The sequence below is a fragment of the Polypterus senegalus genome, chromosome 12, assembly GCF_016835505.1.
Source record: "Polypterus senegalus isolate Bchr_013 chromosome 12, ASM1683550v1, whole genome shotgun sequence".
Taxonomy (NCBI): Eukaryota; Metazoa; Chordata; class Cladistia; order Polypteriformes; family Polypteridae; genus Polypterus; species Polypterus senegalus.
The window spans coordinates 64,713,513-64,735,282 of record NC_053165.1 but is presented as its reverse complement, the minus strand read 5'-3'; the positions used below and the strand labels follow the sequence as shown (position 1 = coordinate 64,735,282).

The 21,770-nt window shown below is 44.6% G+C and overlaps 1 protein-coding gene across 1 annotated transcript in view; it reads left to right on the top strand.

The window, feature by feature from the left end:
• vps37ba (VPS37B subunit of ESCRT-I a) overlaps positions 1–21,770 on the top strand; it is a 50,530-nt gene that overhangs the window by 17,801 nt on the left and 10,959 nt on the right. Inside the window, exon 2 of the mRNA XM_039771958.1 lies at positions 18,217–18,388. Coding sequence (XP_039627892.1) covers positions 18,217–18,388 — 172 coding nt within the window. The remainder of the gene's footprint in view (positions 1–18,216; positions 18,389–21,770) is intronic.

Below are 21,770 nucleotides of genomic sequence, written 5' to 3'. Positions count from 1 at the left end.
CAAGATGATTTAGTTCAGTAGGTACTTGAAGAAATGAAACCGTGCCCAGCCTGCTCTCACTTTCTGCTGTCTTTAAACTGGCAGTGGTAACTTCCTGTTGAGTTGGTGCCACTGATGTGATGGGCAGTACCGTAGCAGTGTGGCAGCCCAGCTGTGATTTGACACCAGTAGGCGATGGTGGGCACTGACCTTGATGAAGTTCCGTCCTTGAGGCGCAGTGACGGTGGTTTCTGTTTGCTGTTGGTGTTTTCTGTGCTCACTTCCTCCTTCAGTGCTGTGTGTTTGTTTGACCAGCCCTACCTTTGTACCACCTGTGCGCTCTTTATACAGCAGGGCACATGCAGGAGAAGGAGGAGGCTTTGAGTGAGCAAGCAGCTCTTGTGGTCACCATGCTGTGAAAAGACAACCAGTCTGACTGCAGTGCAGAGCCTACTAATGTCTTGTTTTGTAGCTCCTGCGTAATACGGGCACGGTTGGTGGGGAGTAATAATCTAAACTGTTATACTTAATATTATTGTTCATTTAAACTGTGGTATGAGAATTTTGCAGGTATGGAGTACAGAAGTTTCAAGATAAGGTTGTTTTCCTGTTCTGTTTGGCCCTTTAACCTGAAAAGTTCTCCAAGAGTGCTGCACAGTGACCCTGCACTTTGACCTCCAAAGGTCATGTGAAAAGACCGGTAAAGAGTAACAAATACAAAGTTCAGTAGAGTGACACCCATGGCTCTCTCATTAGCACCATGACAATAAGGACACGGCGACTGATCGGTGCTCTCTAGTGGTTGGTACTTTTAGCTTTTTGAACATGCTTTCCCTGGAGAGTCTTCGTGTTTCACCAGGTGCCAACGCCGTACACAGTAATAATTTACTGCTTGGCCATTAAATTTGTTAATTTACGTAAGCGCTCTGTGCCTGTACTCGCTGAAGAGTGCTATATAAAAGTGACCTGAAGATGAGTAGCAAAGGCTGGCATTTTCTAGAACATGAGCGGCTTGATCACTAGAGCCAGAGATGTGGCAGGGGCCTGTAATGCACCTCACTCTGCGTGACGGTCTGGCCATTAGATTGGTGATTCTGTCTTGGATCTTCTTTGGTTTACACCAACGGTTACAATGTTGGCTTTTGTCAAGGAGTATGTTAATTATTCAGAAAAAAGTATTTCAAGAAAGGCTTCTTGGCCTGCTTCATACTTCGAGCAGCGCGCCTGGGGCTGGGACCGCTGTTATCTTTCGATGAGTCAGGCGTGTTTTTTTTTTCTTGTGCATCTTTGAAGAGGGTTGCTGTTTTGTCGCAGTACTTCGTGAGCGTCTGTTAAAAGTCAATTTGGGATAAATGAGGTACTGTCTGTCTGCCTGTGCACCGTGGGAGGCCAGACCGTGGAGTTGCACAAATCCCATGTGACCAACTGTCTGGTTTCAAATCCGACTCCTCACACATTTGGCCTGTTAACGCTGAGCCGAGGGATTGTGTTTGGTTACCGAGTTTATAAACTGTGGAAAAATGGAATTCGGTAGTAGCTGCCCTTACCTTGTTATATTAATACTTGCTCGTTTAAATTAGTAATATTTAGGCATGACAAGAGTCTGTCCATCAATTATCCAACCCACTATATCCTAACACAGGGTCACGGGGGTCTGCTGGAGCCAATCCCAGCCAACACAGGGCGCAAGGCAGGAAGAAATCCCCGGGCAGGACACCCACACACACACCAAGCACAATTTAGGATCGCCAATGCACCAAACTGGCCTGTCTTTGGACTATGGGAGGAAACCAGGGCTGTGGAGTCGGAGTCGGAGACAATTTTGGGTACCCGGAGTCGTAGTTGGCAAAAAGTTAACCGACTCTGACTCCTACTAAATTTAAATGAGAATTAAAAAAGTAAGTTGAAATGTCCCAATTCACAAACAGTCATAATGAACTACTTCTCTGCTGTAAGAATAAAGCCCAATGCATGCAGTGCATAATGTTACCACAAAACGAACATGTCAAGTAACCATGAAGCATGCTTTTCATTGACTGTATGCGTCACTATATGGGATGTAATGCACAGGTAAGGTGCAGCAGCGCTTTCCATTGTGTCGTGTTCCACTGTTACAGGGAACTGTGAACCTAGCCTAAAGCCCCCCACACATTTACAGATGCACTGCCGATTTTTTGGCCATTCAACGAGTCATCACGCGTCAAACGCCTGAAAAATCATCTGGTGTGTTCTCAGCTCCGTCGGCTCCCCTTCGCTATGCGCTACACTAATTTTAGATTACATTTAGAGGGAACCCGAGGTCAGAGGAATATGGAGGCTGCCATATTTATTTCCTTTCCTTTAACTATAACTGTATTCCAAGTTTAATATAGGTTTTCCAGATATTGTTTTTAGTTCATATAGTTAAGCTTTTTTTTTTTGTTTTAAAAGTTAAAACTACCAAAGAATGTGGTTTGTATTTTTGAACCAATACATTTCCTGTTCCTGATTTGTATGCCTGCTATTACTATCCAGACACTTGTTTAAAAAAAAATAAATAAACAAAACCTTGTTTTCATTGTGTTTGTCTTTAACCTGGCATTATAGTAGAGTGTTGGCTTCCTAGCCAGTAGTTCTGTGGTGAAATGACATGTATGTTGCCTTCCTTTCCTTCAATGGATGTAGAAAATACATTAGCATAGTATATACATACAGAGGAGTTGGAGTCGGAAGATTTAGAAACTGAGGAATCGGAGTCAGAGCATTTATCTACCGACTCCACAGCCCTGGAGGAAACCCACACAGACACGGGGAGAACATGCAAACTCCACGCAGAGAGGACCAGGAAGTGAACCGAGGCCTCCTAACTGCAGGGCAGCAGCGCTACCTCTGTGCCACTGTGCCACCATGACAAGAGTCCATTTTGAAAATACGTTTATTTATTTTGTATTGTGATTCACAGGGGGACACCACCCTAAGTCCCGGGTTCAAAACAAAGAGATGTATTTCAAAGTACTCCCTTAGTATAACAGTTATATATACCTGTTTGTCTCTCCTCTTCACTGCACTGCTACTCCTTCAAGGCGAGTTTTGCCCCTCTTCTCTCCTGGACAAGGCAATGCAACCCCTTTTATTGCAGACCCTGAACCATTTCCAGTATCCTGAAACTGAGCCTACTTGGTGTACTTCTGGGTACGTTTGACGTGGGGCTGTCTAGTCCTTTCAGCACCCCCTGTGGGACCCAAAGAACTACAACTCCCATGATGCCCCATGGATATCTGCAGCGATAACAAAGTCCTGGGGCGCTGCCTGGTAGTGTATGGGGGGAGACAGTAACCTGAATATATGGTAAAACATCGATTATCCGTTAGGGGTCGGGACAGAGGCCGTGATGGATAAGAGAAAAGACGTGTTTAGTGAATAGTCATCTATTTACAAAGCAAAAGCTATATTAACACAATTAATCTGTATGATATTTTAACGACCAGCACAAGAAGCAGATTACAACTCAGAGGTACTGGAGTTTTCCACGTTTTACTTGGAGTCTGTGTTCCATAACAAGGGGTGCCCAGTCCTGTGCGCTGTGTTATCTGGGTTACAGAGCACACCTCTAAGACTATAAAAGAAAGCTTCTCGTCTCCTGCCACTCGTGTTGTGCCTTAGTCCATACCGACAACACTCCTGCTCGTTGTCTCGCTTTACTCCCTACTCAAAAGTCAAAGCAAACTTTATTGTCATCTCAACCATATACAAGTATACAGAGAGACGAAATTGTGAAGCGCAGGGTCCACAGCGTTACAACATGAAGTGCAAATAAAAAATTTAAAATAAAATTTAAATTTCAAATTAAAAAACAAACAAGGCAAGACAAAGAAGTAGCAACAATGTTGACGTGTAGTAAGCAATATGAACATTGATGCAATGTATGGTATTATGCAACCTAGATACATAAATATACTCAATAGATATGTGATATAAATAATAGATATATAATATATATATAATTCACTAAGGCAAGACACCCATGGAAAGCACGCCGGAAGGGACGTGGATTCATAAGCCGCTGACAAGTAAGACACCTATGGCGACGCAGAAGGAGCCACGCCCACCAACTCCAAGACCATTGGATACGACGACAACTCGCAGAGCCACGTCCCCCAACTCGGACGTGACGACACAGAAAAAACGGCGTCATTTATATTCATCTGTCGTAGAGGTCACGTTGACTGTTCATAGAGGCATGTTTTTCGCAAAGGTGAATCGCCATATGCAGCGTGTAAAACGGTTTGCGAGGGGTATCTCATGGGATCCTTAAAACAATCCTTTACAACTGAGGTTAAAACACAATGAAGTAAGCAGTCTTTAAAAACCGAGTTTTCGGTTACGACACACGACCGCCTGCACCATAGCAAACTGTTTTACACGCTACATACAGCAATTCGCATCCGCGACAAACATGCGTCTTCTTAGATGCTCCTGCATGAACACGGAAAGTCTACGTGAGTCACAGGTGCATCTGGACTGTGCAAAGACGACAACGACTCAAGTGACGAGTTGGAGGTGGGCACATGAGCGATGGCGTCCGCCAGTTTTCAGTCACGGACGATTGTGTGTTGGTTTGTTCCGTGCATTGTTACAATGTTGCTTTTCTTGCTAATTTATTACATTACCGATTTTTCAAATGTTAATTTTCTCCCTGTGCTTAAAAATCATTAAAAAACCAGTCTGATTATACGCCGCGGGTTGGCTAGTAAATATATTTATTTATATATATATATATATATATATATATATATATATATATATATATATATATATATATAATATATATATATATATATATATATATATATATATATATATATATATATATATATATATATATATATATATATATATATATATATATATATATATATATATATATATGTATATATATATATATATATATATATATATATGTATATATATATATATATATGTATATATATATATGTATGTATATGTGTATATATATATATAATAGATGATAATAGTTGTTTAAGACATGTAAATAATGATGGGTCATTGTCTGCATGAAAGAGGAGTGAAAGGAGCTGGCAGTCGAGCAAGTTGAGCTAAATCTGGGCTCTTGGCCTTGATGCCTTCCTCAGAGGGAGTTTGTGACGTCTCCACGTGATCTCGATTCTCTACGGTGCCACGCAGGACCTCGCCCGTGGCCTCCTCCGTGCTGAGCTGCTCCCTTCTCCGACGTCAGAGAGAGAGAGAGACATCAGGCTTGTCCGTTTTGTTGGACTTCGCTGCACTGATGCCACCTTGTCATCCTCTCTCTTTCGACTGTACTCAGGCATGTTGTGCCAGTGCTCGTGGCTTAGTGAATTACAGGCATGGTGCCGGACAAGTTCATAATTAGTGCAAAACAAACGTTGTGGGCGGTAGAAGCCATTGGTTGGTTTGGTGCCACACCTCTTGTCTGTAACCACACAGTTAAAGTGGTGCCAGGGGGTTTGGGCCTGCCAGTTTCCAGTGGCTGTTTTTACGGCACTATGATGACTTGCACTTCTGTGCATCTTTTGGTTCTTTGAATTTCTTTCACCTTCTGGCGTCCCCTAAACTGCGTCATTTCAGGGATCTGGTTGGTGGTTAACAGCCTGCAGAACTCCTGACGTAAGGGAACGGCGGATTTCTTCAGTTGTGAGGTTTACTTGGCATGAATTTCAACAGCATCACAGGGCATGTGTTCAATGGCGCGCTTTTCTTTGCTTTTCTGATAAAGAAACCTGCATGTTGAACACACACTTCCTCACTCGACATCTGCTGGGTCTTGAAGAACCAAATGTAGCACATGCCTAGTATTTTTTATAGATGGTGTTTCCCCTTCTTGTTTCATTTTGACTAACCAGGCGTTGCCAAAGGTTTGAAGTGTGCCACTGTGATCTGTGACGTTCATTCCATACACATTATTTGATTTAAAACGGGTAATTGAGGCCATAATAAATACTACTACACTATTGCCTGACAGGGAAATGGGGAGAGACCACTGGAGCCCATTAAAGATGTCTGCTGTTGAGAATGAATGTCGTGTTTGGAAATGGCACGTTCTTATTTTGGAAACCTTGGACTGTAAAGGGCCGACGCTCCGAACACTTAATGCAGCATGGCTGCCACACGTTCCTGTTTGACACCTCATTGGAAATTAATGCAACTTGCAGTGCCAGCAAGAATTCAGGTGGCGCGTGTGTTCAAGTTTTAGTGCGTGACGTCAGCATCTCCACAGTGACAGACACGCCTGTCGGGACAGCTGGCGCCAAATTGCCTCCTCGTTGAAGGTGGATGTGGGAACGTGTAAGACGAAATGGCAGCAAATTTGCCAGAAATGCATCCATATGAATCGTGAAAATGTCTGGGAAAAGAAGTGGGGATTCAGCTGTTGAAACTGAATGCATTGTGGCGGCAAGCCGCATTGCAGCTTCAACAGGATGTCCGCGTGTGCTCCGATGTCTGATGAACTGTTCGATGCGGTGAAGCAAGTCCTCCATCTTAAATACTGACCTGTGAGTGTATTCGTGGTGCCTTTCTTCATCGATTTCTCACAAAGACGATACAAGCGTCGCATATTCCCCATCATAATGACGTGATACGTTTAAAGGTCTCGCCTTCTTGTGTCGCTGCTGCACCTTCGCAACAGCGCCTCACACTGCCACCTGGTGGAATCCTCCAGATTTACTATAAAGTACGTGCGCAAGTGTAGTTGGTACGTTGCTTGTGTAGCAGCGGCGTCCTCAAGTGTACACATCGCGGAGCGTCAAGTATAATCCCGGCCCTACAAAGTATAAAGCCTCCGGCAGTTGCCCTAAACGCTAACGGGTCGGATGGAAGTCATCACTGCAGCATGTAACTTGGAAACCTGCGTCCTGCACTCTCCCTCGAAGTCGACCAGAGCCGACTGCATCGTGCTTTTCGCCCGTAGCACTCCTTCGAATGTTGTGTTACTGTGAGTGTCCAGTCGGCAGTAAACGGAGCCGGTTCTTTTCTTTAGTTTTGGATTTTTCTTTCTTCATCATAGACTCCCCGCCATGTCACTAGAGCAGGGGTGTCCAACGCCGTTCCTGGAGGGCCACAGTGGCTGCAGGTTTTCATTCTAACCCTTTTCCTAATCAGTGACCAGTTGTCCCTGCTTATTGACTCCTTTTCCTTTCAATTTAACAGCCCTGTTTTTAAGGACTCTGTCCTCTGAATTGACTTGTTTCTTCATTAAATGGCAGCAAAACGGAAATGAGACGTGAAACGACCCAACAGGTGACCAGCTAAGCTGGAATAACAAACTCCAGCCAATTTCATTCCAACCAGTTTCTTAATGAGACGCCAATTCTTGCGGTTAATTAAAGCCATCATTGAATATCAGGACTTGTTGCTGCTCTCGTTTTGCCACAGCAGATTGTTGATTTTCTGTTTTTTCTAAGACCACCGTCAAGATGTTTTGGTGACTTGAGAAGCCTGGCATGACCGAGACCTTCACCTCTCTTTATTTTCAGGTTAGCTGGTCATGTGGCAGCTTGTTTTGTGTCTCATTATTGTTTGGCTGCTCATTAAGGAAAAAGAAACAATTAAGGGGTCTGAGTCACGTCAATTAAAACAAAGGCAAAACAAGTTAATCAGCAGCAAAAACGGCTCACTAATTAAGAAGATGGTTAGAATGAAAACCTGCAGCCACTGTGGTCCACCAGGGCCGGAGTTGGACACCCCTGAACTAGAGGAAGACATTTTATTTTATAATGTACTTCTCGTCCCCCGTGGCTCCACCTATGTATTAGTGAAACAGGACAGAGAGGAGGGTGCTGACCGGCTCCCCACTCCAGACGTCCCGTAGCCTCTGTCTCGGATTAGCGTGAATATGTCGCTCCTGCAAGTGAACTATGATACTTGGAATGATGAGAGAAGTCGCAAAATCAACTGGAATGTTCAAGCAAATTTTAGAAAAAAGCCCGATGTAAATCCGTATATAATGGGTTGGATAATGGATGGATGGAAATCTGTTAAGTAGTTTGCTCATGAAAAGTGGACAGATGTACAGATAGACCTTGGATTTTCTATATATATACACACACACACACACACAGGCACAGGCACCGGCATTCCCCGGGTTATGTACGAGATAGAGACTGTAGGTTTGTACTTCAGTTGAATTTGTATGTAAGTCAGAACAAGTCCAACATTTTAGTAAATGCTATTGTTGACCAACTGTAGCCAAGTGCTCTGCCAATGAATGATGGAGTTTCACCTCTCTTTGACCTTTTTATTACACTATATCTAGTTTATTTACAATGGTGATAGTTTTTCTCTTCTTTACTGTATTACCAGCACTTGCATCAGATTTGTGTTTCAGAGACATTCTTGAAGGGTGAAGACAAAAGATTACAGCTTCTGCACAGCACTGTACACGCTCTCACAGCAGGAAGGCACCCGTCATCAACACGTCTGATGTACTGACAAGAGACAACACAGTACAAGCAGGCTTACTATTGAGAATGAATGGGGGCAGTGAGGGGGTTCATGACCAGCCCATCTCACAGACACCTCCACTCCAGTATGCTGCCTGCAGTGTCCGCCCACCGAGAACGAACAAGGTGCGGCCAAAGGCAGGAAGTGAATCACCCACCATCGCCCCCATTCAACAGGCAGCCATCCGAGGCACACTACAGTGCTACCCCCCACCGCCCTGTTCACCCTCAATGGTCTCCGTTCGGCCACAACGGGGTCACCGCGAGCAGTAGCTGTGGTGGTGTGGTGGGTGGGCAGCAAACCATCGTCCTGCACACGAGCGATAGCTGTGGCCCCGGTGACTATGGACCACGGGTCACCGCTTGCCGCCAAGAGCTCCCCCCCCCCAAGGGCCACTACACTGTGCGAGCAGTGAAATCGTCGCCCCCCGCTCCAGCCACCGCTTGCAGCATCCCCAGGCCAAAGATGACGGAGCAGCAGTTACTGAGGGGCATGCGTCGTAGCTGCGTCCTCGTTCATAAGTCGTAGGTCGGATGTCTATAACCTGGGGACTGCCTGTCAATATGATGAGAGAGAGCTGGTCAGAGACTTTTGGTTGAATCCTAGCTGTAGTCTGTAATAAACACATTCCCAGTTAGAGTGCGCCCCCTGCTGGATACACAAGGCTTATTATTTCTTGCCATCTTTGGTGCTTATTTATTTATCTACGTGTACTCCCAGGGGTCGAATTCACCCTTGGCCGCGTTTTTAGATTTTAAAGGTGAAGAGAGGCCAGATAGTCAAATGCTCCAAATTTCAGTCCATCTTTCCTTGTGCCTTAGAGGCCCATCATCCCACTTGTGGCAGTGCCCCGGATGCTGGTGTGACAAGGGGTCTGCGGATGAGGCATTGTGGTCACCAGCGAAGGCGTGGGCCTAAACTGGTGACTGCCGGGGACTTCTTTAAGCACAGTAGGGTTATTTATGGCAGTGGTTTTCAGCCTCATTCTTTCTGGTGGTTTTTTTCCCCAAACGATTTCCTAATTAGAAGTCCATCCATGCTGTTAATTACGTGGCGCGTCCCGCCTGTTAATCTTCAGTCTCCCACAGTACGCGTTTTACTCCTTTGAACAAGTTGTGCTCTTTGCAGTCTGAGCGCTTATCATGTACAAGTCTTGTATTCTTTTTTAGCTCACTGCTGAGTAAGATTAGCAGCACTTCCTTGATGTGTTACACCCGTACCCAGTTGGCAGGGAGCTGGCACTGATACAGATAATGCAACAGCCTGGAGACATTTGCACCCGGGCGGGTGTTCACTCCACCTTGGCTATATAATCAGGTCCAGAAGTATTTGGGCGGTGACACAATTTTCATAATTTCGCCTCTGTGTATGCCACCACAGTGGACTTGAAATGAAGAAATCGTTACGAGATTCAAGTGTGGACTTTCCGCTTTAATTCAGGGGGTTTAAATGAAAATATTGCATGACTGTTTTTTCAGAAAAGACGTTTTCATACATTATACATGGACAAACTAACGTAACCATAAATATAATGGTCCTTTTTAAAATGAGGTTGAAAATCCTATCCAGTCAATGACTGCCTGAAGTCTAAACCCATGGCCATCTCCAATGACTGGTTTCCACCTTAGTGATGCATTTCCAGCCCTTTAGTGCAGCCGTCTTCAGGTGCTTCTTGTTCGTTGGACTTTCTGCCATCAGTTTTGTCTTCAGCGAGTGAATTGCATGTCCAGCAGGGTTGAGGTCAGTTGACCGAGTTGGCCATTGAAGAATATTCCACTACGCTGTGTTGAAAAACGGCAAGTTCTGTCTGCACTGTTAAGCATTGTCCTATCAGTTTTGCAGCATTTGGCTGAATTTGAGCAAACAGTATAGCCATGTAAACTTCAGAATTCATCCTGCTTCTTCTGCCAGCGGCCATATCATCAATAAACATCAGTGACTGACTACCATTCACAGCCATACATGATCATGCATTGCCTCCACCATGTTTCACAGATGATGTGGTATTCATTGGATCATGAGTCGTTTCTTCTCTTCTCCATATTCTTCTCAATCAAGCATTCTGGTATATAGTGATCAGTTGAAATGCTGACCCTGTCACATTTTATGCTGGGAAAGTACAAGTACACCCTTCAACATGTTTAATGTTACAGACTGAGAGTAGGAAAATCCCCCCCCCACGAAACCAAAAAATAAATAAAATAAGTTGTGTGCTCCGTTGGCTGTGAGTTTAGCTGCTGCTCGTCTCAAACCTTAGATCATCTGCATTCAGGGTAAGTGTGGCGTTAGTTTGTAGGCAAGGACTCATTCTGAGGCTTTTCCTTCTTCCTCACTTGATGTTCTTGTTGTGTGTCCCTCCCGGTGGACTCAAGTCCTTCAGGGGGTCTACTTGAAGGGTATACTCCTGTGCCTTTGTTGCTGAGAAGTGGCCTTGTCTTCGTCGTTCTCCCCTCGCTGCACTGCCCGTGTTTGCCCCTTCTGCTTTTCTCTGCTGTCGTGAGTTTTTGTAAATTGTCACAGTTGTCCTGTAAAAGTGACTGCCTGAAGGGGTTTTTAATTGGGGTTGTCCCTTTATGAAGTGTGTGTGTGTCTCTCTCTAGGGTGGCACATGCCTGTCGATTTTCTTCTTGATTTGCATACACATTTAAATATTCAGATTTGAAACTCGTTTTGTTACTTATGCAAAGCATGGGCCGTGTTTTATTTCTGTTTAGCAGGCCATGACATTTGGATGTTTTTGTGGCAGGTGACGGGGTCTGCTCAAGTGCACGGTTTACTGGCGGTGTGTAACCTGTGCATGTGGACCTCTTAATATTCATAGCAATATTAATATAAAAGGCTCATGTGCGCAATATTCTGTGCATTGTGAATCTAGAAAATCAAGACAGCATACTTGAGTATCCACAAAATAATCAGTCAGTCATTGTCCAACCCGCTATATCCTAACACAGGGTCATGGGGGTCTACTGGAGCCATCACAGGTAGCACAGGGCGCAAGGCAGGAACAAATCGCAGGTAGGGTGCCAGCCCACCAAAGGCACACACACACACACACACCAAGCACACACTAGGGACAATTTAGGATCACCAGTGCACCTAACCTGCATGTCTTTGGACTGTGGGAGGAAACCCACGCAGACACGGGGAGAACATGCAAACTCCACGCATCGAGGACCTGGGAAGTGAACCCCGGTGTCCTTAACTGCGAGGCAGCAGTGCTACCCACTGCGCCACCGTGCCACCCATCCACAAAACAGTGAAAAAAAGAATTTAATTTTATAGTCCACAGTGTTAAAGGGTATTCAAAGTGTGTGTGCGTGTGTTTGGGTTCCCTGGTATGCATGACACACACTGGTCAAAAAGTAGGGATTATGGAGCCACCAGGAATGATATTGAGAATGAATTGAATATACAGAGCATCAGGATTAAAGTAAGATGAAGCTCTGAGAGAGCCAGTTTTTTAAAGTGCCCCACCGTATCAGCCTGATGAATTTCTCATGGTCTGCTATTCCAGATTTGAGGTGCCTAACAGCAGAAGGCACTATAATAAGCTTCTATAATTCCTCCTGCCTTATTTGCCTCACCACTTCTTTTAAGTTTAGCTCTCGGAATTCTAAGCAGACCCTCATTTGAAGAACTAAGGTTATGATTTGGAGTGTAAGGTGAAAGACATTCTGAAATCTAAGATGAAGTGAGATTATTGAAGGCTTTGTAAACCATAAGCAGTATTTTAAAGTCCACTCTAAATGGCATCGGTCACCAGTGTAGTGACATCAAAACTGGAGAGATGTGCTCGGATTTTCTCTTCCTAGTGAAGATTCCAGATGGCATAATGTCCAAAACACACACGTTTTATTAACAAACAGTACCACAATGCCTTAGTCCCCATTCTTCTCTCTCTCTCTTTCTTTCTGTCGTCTCTACTCCCCCCCCCTCCCAACTCCGGCCCCTTCTGTAATAACCCGGGTGGCCTCCATGTGCTCTGTCCAGCGACACTTACTGGTATGGCGGAAGTGCTGCCAGCCATCCAGTGTTCCGTGACTGCCTGGGTGCCCCCTGGTGGTGGCCACGTCCTCCCATAGGGATGGTCCCCCAGCAGACCAGTGCGGGTAGGGTCCCCAGCCGTCTGCCTCTGTGTGTAAACACGATAACTTGTCTTCGCTCTTAGTCGGGTCAACCAAATTTTGCATACAAGTATTTGGTACAAAACGTGGATTTCTATCATCTTTTGGGCTGTTTCTGCTAACCGAAGTGGTACTTTACCTTTTGCTAATCCAATTTATTCAAGTTTACTTTTATAATAATTGTTCAATATATTATTAATTTGATTTGATTTGTTTTTAATGTACAGAATATAAAATTATAATTATTGTTTTGCGGTTTACTTCCCAAATATCCATCCCCATGTCTGAGTATATGAGAAGTTTGAGGGTAGAGCACTCATGATTGTTTTTTTTTATTTTTTTTTTATTTATTTGACAGTTTGGTAGACACTGGTGCATTTGAGCAGGTATGAGATGTTTGCTTATCGTATATTAATGTGGAAAGACCAGGCTGTTAGTTTTGGAGGTATTAAATGAGGTTCTTGCTACGGACACCTCGGTGTTTTTCGTTTTCCTCTGTCGTTCCATTACAGCCCCCTTCACTGCGATTATTGTAATATTCTGGAGGAAGTCAAAGCCTCGCGCACGGGTGTGACGGGGTGTGCCGCCTGCGGTGGGACGTTTCAGTAACCAAACATCAGATCTGGTCCTCGTGGTCCGTCCATCTGGCCGAATTGACAGGAATGCCGAGCTGCACACACCCGGATGGAGTGGAGTTTTGCGATTCACTGTCCGTGTCCCGTTGTTTTCACGTTGACTTACAGAACATTGGCCACTGGTGGTCTCTTCTTCGATAGCTCTGCTTGGCTTGGTGGTGTTTTCCGGTTCTGCTAAAAGCTTTGTAAACGTGGTTTGCCTGGCCGTCCGCGAGGTGTACACATGAACTGAAGATGTCGCGTGTCACTCGTGTCGCAGAGAGGATGTCATAATGGTGCTCCATTTTATGTTCATTCTGTGTTTTGCTGCCGCTTTCAGGGGGTCCAGAGTGCGTCCTGTAACTGAGCTTGGCCTGTCAATTACTGTAGATAGAATTTCCCTTTGGGATTAATAAAGTTTATTAGCTTGTTGATTTGGTGGTCCTCTATTGAAGTGATGTGCCCAGCCCACCACACTGTCCATCACAGAGGTATAGGAGATGTGTAGGATGTCGCTACCCGCTTTAGAGCGCAGCCCCTTAAGGGTGAAGAGTCTGCCCAATCTGCCCGGTTCTTCTGTGCTCAGACCAGGCCAGCCTGTCATTGATGGGGACCCCCCTGGTGGGCACTCTGGCAGACAAAGCTTCCCCTTGCAGCATCTGGGGCCTGGCAGGACTGTCCACCATTCTGCAGTCTCCGTTACCCATGATGCACCTCTTCGGGGTGCTGGGGTAAGCGAGCACAGAGAGAAAAGCCAAACAGATGGAAGCCTTCAGAGTGAATTATGTGTGTGTTGTGCTGTGTAACTTTTGGTTTGTGGCCTGACGTCTGTCCTCTGCCAGTTTCCTCTGCTGCGTGGAGGTGATAATGCGATATTTTATCGATGGCATTTTATTTTTATCGCCCTTTGCGCCGAGCGCTTTTCTTGAAACATTTCTTGACGGTAAGCAGCGTTCTAAAGCTGTGTACCCGCGGCAGATTGAAGCTTTTGATCAACTGGCATTCACGCTGCATGCATAAGAGAAGTCAAGTGTGGTACCACATGTCACACGTCTCTAATTAAATTCATATGAAAATTTAAAGCTGACATCGCCGTCTTCACAATGGGCACATTGTACGCGTTCAGATAACAGGTTCAGTTTCGTGCTAATTATAGCGCGCTGGATTTGACGCATTTTGTTTCTTTCCCTCTGGCTTTGTTGCCTCCTCGTCTAAAATAATGTGATGTATTTTAAAACCGCAGTTGCTAGTCATGTGTTAAAGGCTCAGTGTTCAGATCTAAAAATGGGTCTTATCTGCACATATTTCTGTCTGGACCGAGCTGTGCCCCTTGTAAAGACTCCCTGGGCCTGTGGCTCTGTGTGGTTTGTCTCAAATTTGAGACGCTGCGCCAGTCAGACGAGATGTGCCCTTTTGGCCCCGTCACGGGTGGATCATCCTGCTGCAGGATACGCTGCTGCTTACTGAGTCGGAGGCCACAGGTTTACAGTTAGCTACAGTTGCCAGCAGAAATATTCAAAAACCTCATTATAGTGAAATGTACCGAGGTAAATGAAAATGTATGACAGAAAGCCTTAATAAATCAACAGAAACATATTTGTTAACATGTTGTTCTTTTGAGAATGTAAATTGACTTATGCTTGAGTTCAGATGAAAAAATGTGAGTCCATCCGGTCATCCTGTAGGTGTGTTGTGGTCACACGGGGGGTTTCTCTGACTTGACCTAAGCTCTTAAGGGCTCATGATGAAAGTTTGGGCAGGCTGGCAGATGTACCACACGTTTTTAAGCTTCCTTACAATCCTCCCAGTGGTGCCTTTTGGAATGTTCACTTTTTGGGAGATCTTCTTCTGTCCGATGCCCTTCAAGTGCAACAAAATAATTTCCTCCGTCGGCTTTTCTGAAAGCTGCTTTGTCATGCCCATAATTGCAACTCGCCTTCATCATTGTCATGGCTGGGGTTGACACATGCATCACAGTTGCAGCCAGTTAAGGATCATTCGTGAATTTCCAAATGCTTAATTATATTTTAGCTCCACTGTAGTGCCATAAAATGGCAATATTATATAGGCGATGAATTGTTGTGGCGCGGCCACATTAATAAAATATATACATACAGTAGATACAGTAGATCCCCGCGAAGCCGCGGTTCAGGGTTCACGGACTCGGTTTTTTCAGATTTTCAGAACCTAACTATTAATTGTTAGTGGAAAGCGCAAATATCCTCCGCAATTTTTGATGGCTTTTTTTCGTGGCAATGCGGTGCTGTAGAGAGAACAGGAAGCAACTTCTGAGGGAAATGCGGTTTGGGATGATGACAGTAGCCAATCCGAGAGCGTTATTCATTTCTCCTTGCTGCTGATTGACTGCTGCCCTGCGACGCGTCTCCAGCTGACTGTCCTCTTGTTTTCCATTTTGTTATTGTTTTGTTATTCTTAAACGCACACGATGTTGCTGAAACGCCCTGCACCTTCTAAGGCTTCTGGCTCTGAACCTAAGCACCAGAAGAAGTTGAAAACACTCCAGGAGAAGGTTGAACTACTGGATTTGCTCCAGGAACTAAAAAGTTATGCTGCAGTAGCGCACCACTATGGCATTAATGAAAGAACTGCATGCTACATAAAGAAGAATGAGGCAGCGATCCGGAGTACCGTAATCTGTAAGTTTCTGTGATAGTGCCATAAAAGGTAAAGACCGTAAGGAATAAAAATATCGTCAGGATGGAATCTGCCTTGGCATTGTGGATCACCGACTGCTGGAAGAAGAACATCCCCTTGGACGGTAACATCATCCGTGCGAAAGCACGGAAATTGTACCAGCAGTTCGCTACAGAAGACAATGTAGAAGGTACCGAAGAACCGCAACCAGGACCATCAACAGCACCGGAGCCTGAAGATTTTCAAGCCAGTAAGTGATGGTTTGATCATTTTCAGAAGTGATTTACAAGGGATGATTGAAGCATGGGATCTTATATGGTTCGGTCTCTCACAGTTTAATAATGGCATCGATGCTGCCATTCAGACCTATCAAACGCTCCTCACCACCATGAAGAAACAATGACAGCAACTTCCCATCACAATGTTCCTGAAACCTATAAAGAAAAGCCAGCACGAAACCCCACCAGAAGACCACCGTCCAAAGATACGACTCCTCCTGAAGGAGCGGCGCCACCCGAGGAGTTTTAAATCCTCTACATCGTACTACACAGCTACTTCATCATCAATATCATTCATCATTGGTGAGTACCCGTACATTTTATGAAATTATTATGTATTTACTTATAACAAAGAAAATGACAACGCATACCAAAGAAAACGCATTGCATGAATTACAGTATGTATAGCGGTAACATCGGTATTTTACATTCTAGCACCGCGGGAGACATAGCAGTACAGTACTGTACAGTATACGGGTTTACCTTTACATTCTGTTTTTAGGTAATGTATTAAGGTAATAAGCAGAGTTTGCAACAAAATTAAAGTGCTTTGGGGGCGTACTGTACTCGGGATTTAAACTATAAAAATACCCACATCCAAAACCACATCCAAAAGTCGCGGTTTTTCACAATTTGCAGGTGCTCTAGGAACGTAACCCCGCGAATTTTGGGGGTGTACTGTACTCGCAATTACTACTTCATATGTTTTTTTGATTTTATGTATAACTAGCTGTATCCCGTGGCTTTGCCCACATAGTACAAACTTTAAAAATCAATAGACATTGCCACTGTATCTGATCGTGTTCAGCTCTGACGGGAAAGCGTTCCCCGCGTGGGGAGAAAAGCACATGGTCGTGATATCTCTGGCAATCGGCAGCTACCCTCTAAAACACACGGAGCTCTGATCTCTCTCTCAAAAACGTCAAACGTTACTCCTTAACAATCTGTAGATGATAATGTCTGTTTGAACAAACAGGTATCACTAGCTAAGTGGAGGCAAGGTGCACTCCAACTGTGGTGAGATGTAGACCAACTCGAACAGAGGCCGACAAGTGAATGAGGAAGGCCCTGCACCCCCCTGCTCTCGGCCCACAGCCACTCTGTTGGATTTGCATAAATACATCGGTACCGCAAATGAACTCTGGTACTTAGTGCAATGAGAGAAGTCGCAAAATCAACCGGAAAGTTAAAGCAAATTATTGAAAACAAGCACGTTAAGTAATTGTCTCGTGAAAAGCGGACAGACATACAGACAGAATGCACTTGGATCACAAAATTTTTAAAACTGCTTCTTATAGCGAGCACCTATGAGTTAGGGGTAACATACATTCCAAATTTCAAGTGCCAAGTCCTCGTGGTTGATTGAGTCGGCGGTATTTATTTGGCTTTTATAGATATAGATTCAACTGATAAAGACGTCATCCCAAGAAGAATGTGGAAAAACCTTGCATTTGTAAATCCTCAGTCTTGGGGAGGGTCCGAATATTTCTGATTACATGTGAGGCCGTGAACTGGAGAGGGTTAGGACCCTGAGTGCCATCTCATTGGTGATGTGGTGCAATAGAAAACATGCCCTGTGTGTCTCTCCAAAATAATCCTGCTCTGCTTGGCCAGAATTCTCTTAAAAACGTTACCCCGGTCATCACCCACTTCCTCCTCCTCCTGGGTTTCTAAAAGAAGAACAACTTAAAGTGGGAGTGGAATTCAGACTGTGGTGCGGATGTGGAGGAGCCCCCATAAGGCTTCAAGCCACAAATAAAAACCAATATTCCATTTCTTTGGTGTCTCCTTGCAGTGAGTTCTGGTTTGTTTTTTGTTTTTTTTTTTGAAGTTTAACTCCCAAGTTTTGTCCCGTTGTTTGTGTCTCCTCCACTCTTTGCGTTCTCAGAAAGGCAAGTCATGTGACGGCTCTGTACACATTAGGTCTTCATTCAGAGAGCTCTTCAACAATAAGAAGCCTGCCAAAGCTCACTTTCCCCCTCACTTCATGCATCAATATTAAACCACATAGAAATAAATGTCTGCTTCCAAATGGCGCCTGCTGTTTCTGAAATGACGGTGACTTTGGAGTTTTTGTTTTTTCAGGTACAAAATGTACAGCTGACAAAAGAGATGACCCTGGTGGGAAACCGTAGATTAGCAGAAGAAAACCTCCAGCATCAGCCCAAGCTGGACTGTCTGAAGATCCAACTCGTCAAGAGGTACCAGGAACTGCAGACGCTCTTCGAGTCCTACCAGATGAGGAAGGCGGCACTAGGTAAGGGCTTGACTTGGCCCACCAGGCCTGTGCGTTTGTCTCGGCTGCTTCTGTCTGGCACATGACTGGCAGAATGACATACTGGGTGCTGCCAGCAGGAAACTACCACACTTATTGTTTAAATAATAGCTTTGAATTACAAGAGTGTCCAGTGGCGGACCTCCACTGCTCTACATCCCTTTGAGGAAGTTGTCACCTTATGTTGTATGTTCGTGATAACCTCTGGTTACTCTATGGTTATGTTTAGGGTTGGGAGAGGAGCATCTGACTCAAGTTAAGCAAGCCAGGTGACAAACCTGCAATTCGATTGGCTGTCCAGTGGCGTTACTGAATCACGGTGCTGCAGAGGTCTGCAGTGGGACCCTTTACTGCCGCTGTGTGTGTCTGCGTAATTGGAACTTCTTTTTGGTTTCACGCAGGCCGTGTTGATTGTTTTTCAATGGTGGTGTGCTAGCGTGAGATACAATTACGTAGATAACTAGGGGGCTTCCCTCGCCATCTCCCCAACCTGAGCTTCACGAAGGCCTCTTTGGCGTTCTGCCACTCGCGTATGGGGATGCAGATGTACAATTTAAACTGATTGTTATTTTCGTGGGAATTGTTACATATGCATAATAGAACTGAGTATTTTACTTTACAGCGAGTAGTTAACCATATTAAACAATATTAAAACGTAATCATTTGAAAAGTACATTATGTTTCATGTTGCGTTAGAGGTATTCATTGCGTAATACAATTTTGCCCTGTTTGGCTTTGAAATTAACACGCAGATATTTTTTAAACTTACACTTTTACTGTAGAGTCAAGTCAGGTTAGGTAGCATGCACCCTCCACACAACAAAACAGCTCGGGATCCCGGTTGGCAACCCCCTAGGCAGACACGGGGTCCAGTTCCACCCTCCGGAAATGACCCTCTATCTGCCACAGCCAGGTGTTACGTGGGAGACCCCTTGGCCTGGTCCAGCCACTCGGGTCCCCAACAATGAGGATCTTACGAGACGGATCACCCTCAGGGAAACGTGCCACATGGCCGTAGTGCCGTAACCGACGCTCCCTCACAATGCAGGTCATGTGCCTCATTCAGGACTCCATGAGAAACACAAAGTCAAACCAATGATACCCTAGGATTTTCTGGAGAGACACAGTACCAAAGGAGTCCAGTCTTCGTCTCTGTAAAAACAGTTTTTTGAATTAAATTTTCGTCAATATCACTTTGAATTTTGATTCTGTGTTTGGACTGTCATCGTGAGAACACAACGTATAACTGCCCGTGAGTGAATATCGTAAACCGACTTTTTCGAATGTTTGTCTCTGTGATTTGTTACTTGTCTTAGGTGGAGTGGTGGCTGTGAGGCTAAAGATCTGCGCTGGTATCCTGAAGGTTGCTGGTTCGAATCCCGGTCACTGACAAAAAGAGATCCTACTCTGCTGGGCCTTTGAGCAATACCCTTAAAATTCAATTGCTCCAGGGTGCTTGCTGTACAATGGCTGACCCTGCTCACTGACCCCAAGGGGTATGCGAAAACTAACAAATTCCTAATATGAGAAATTGTATAATAAAATAAAAAGCTATTCTAACGGGAAACTGTGAACATTTTAATACGAATAGCATATCAAGATCTCCTTTGGTGTCTCATGTTATCCCCTGGAGATGCTACATTACCTTTCTTGGGTACATCCGTCTTTCTACAGTAATTCGGCCGGTGGCAGACTGGACGGTGTTAACGATTGTAGATATTCTTCATGATACTGTAAGTTGATGTTTTTATCACATTCACCGCCAACTGTTTCAGCAGAGTCTACTGATACTCATTTAACAAATGTGTTGTGTAAACAATTGACAATTTTCACGTTATTTCATTTGACTTTGTCGTTTCTCAGTGCTAGGATTGCCCGTGTACTCATTTTTTCTGTTGATAATCATTCAGGATGAAATTCTTCAGTAAGATTTGGACATAATATGTCGTCTTTTATTGGGAACTTAAAGTGAGAAAAACATTAAAATTGATAAGAGCTAAGAGAGCAGGAACTGCGTCTGTCAGAAGCATTGACACGCATGAGCGGTGAGAGGACCGTGGGTGTGGCTGAATATGGTGGAGAGGAGGGCGGGGCTTGAAAAAATCTCATTGGCCAAAGTCTTGAGTCACGGGACTTGAAAAAACCTTCCAAAAAGTCTTGTTGCGTCGCAGGACAGTTTTATATAATGGAGAGATTTAGTTTAACGTGGCGGTAAATATCATACATGTAGTGCTTACCTTCAGTAAACGGTGGATCTGAGGGTATATTCGTCTTAACAGTGCTCAGACAACCACTTGAGGAGTTCCAGTCTTGCCTTATTGTTGCTGCTGGTGAGGTAGACGGACCGCAGCACAAGATTCTGAATGCAGGTGGATGGGAAGCGTAGTTTTTTGGGGTGGGCCGTAGTGCGCTGTAAGGCTAACATGAGGTGTTGGTGTTGACTGCTGCTGTGTTTAATTCTGCACTTTAATGGCTAAAATTTCATTTGTTTTCTTTAATGTAAAAATCTTAATGCATACAGATTTGCAATTTAAATATTTTACTGAGTTACTTTCTATACTTTGTGGTACACAGTTTGTGTACTTTGGATCGAATCAAAGTAATACGTTTTGAAGAAACCTCCATTTTGACTTACTGGTCGCAGTTGTTCAGAGATCTCTCTTTGTCTTTAGTTGTGTCCTTCCTTCCATACATCCACTGCAGAGTAGAATGATGTCTGACCACTTTTTAAAAAACTTGAATTTCATGGCTTGTGACTCTGTGTGTCTCCCTGTGAAGCAGCTGGGTGACGACCGGCTGATATAAGGAGGGAGGAACACGGGGAGCGACTTGGCCTAAATATCGGCTAGTCTTGTCCTAATGGAGGAAGAAATTGAGGGAGGAGAAACAAAGATGGAAGGGGGTCGATGGTGAATACAAAAGTCATTGGTCGAGAGAAGGGTACGGAAATGTCCTGGAGGGCAGCGGGTGTCTCTTAGTGGCGCCCCCTCACAGTAAGGAGATCTTTGGTTCACATCTTGGGTCCATTGAGTAGGAAGAAATGTAATAGAATTATTTTTATTAGTGCAATGTGAGGTGTGAAGGAGAGCGTATAGAAGGTGTGCATGTGAGCCTGAATGGCCCACCAGACAGTGCAGGTGGTCCAGATGGCGACGCCATTTTGGAGGACGTGTTAAACTGAGCTACACCTTCAGGCCCAGCAGTGAACGCTGTCGGTGGTCCTCACCCTGAATGGAACGTTGAAGGCAAATCCGTATGGGGCGCTGAGAAGGCAGCAAGATGTGGATGAGGATGTGTAAGTGACCCAAAGCATGATGGGTAAGGACGTGCAGCACTGTGAAGCTGAGCCCTGACCAGCATGACT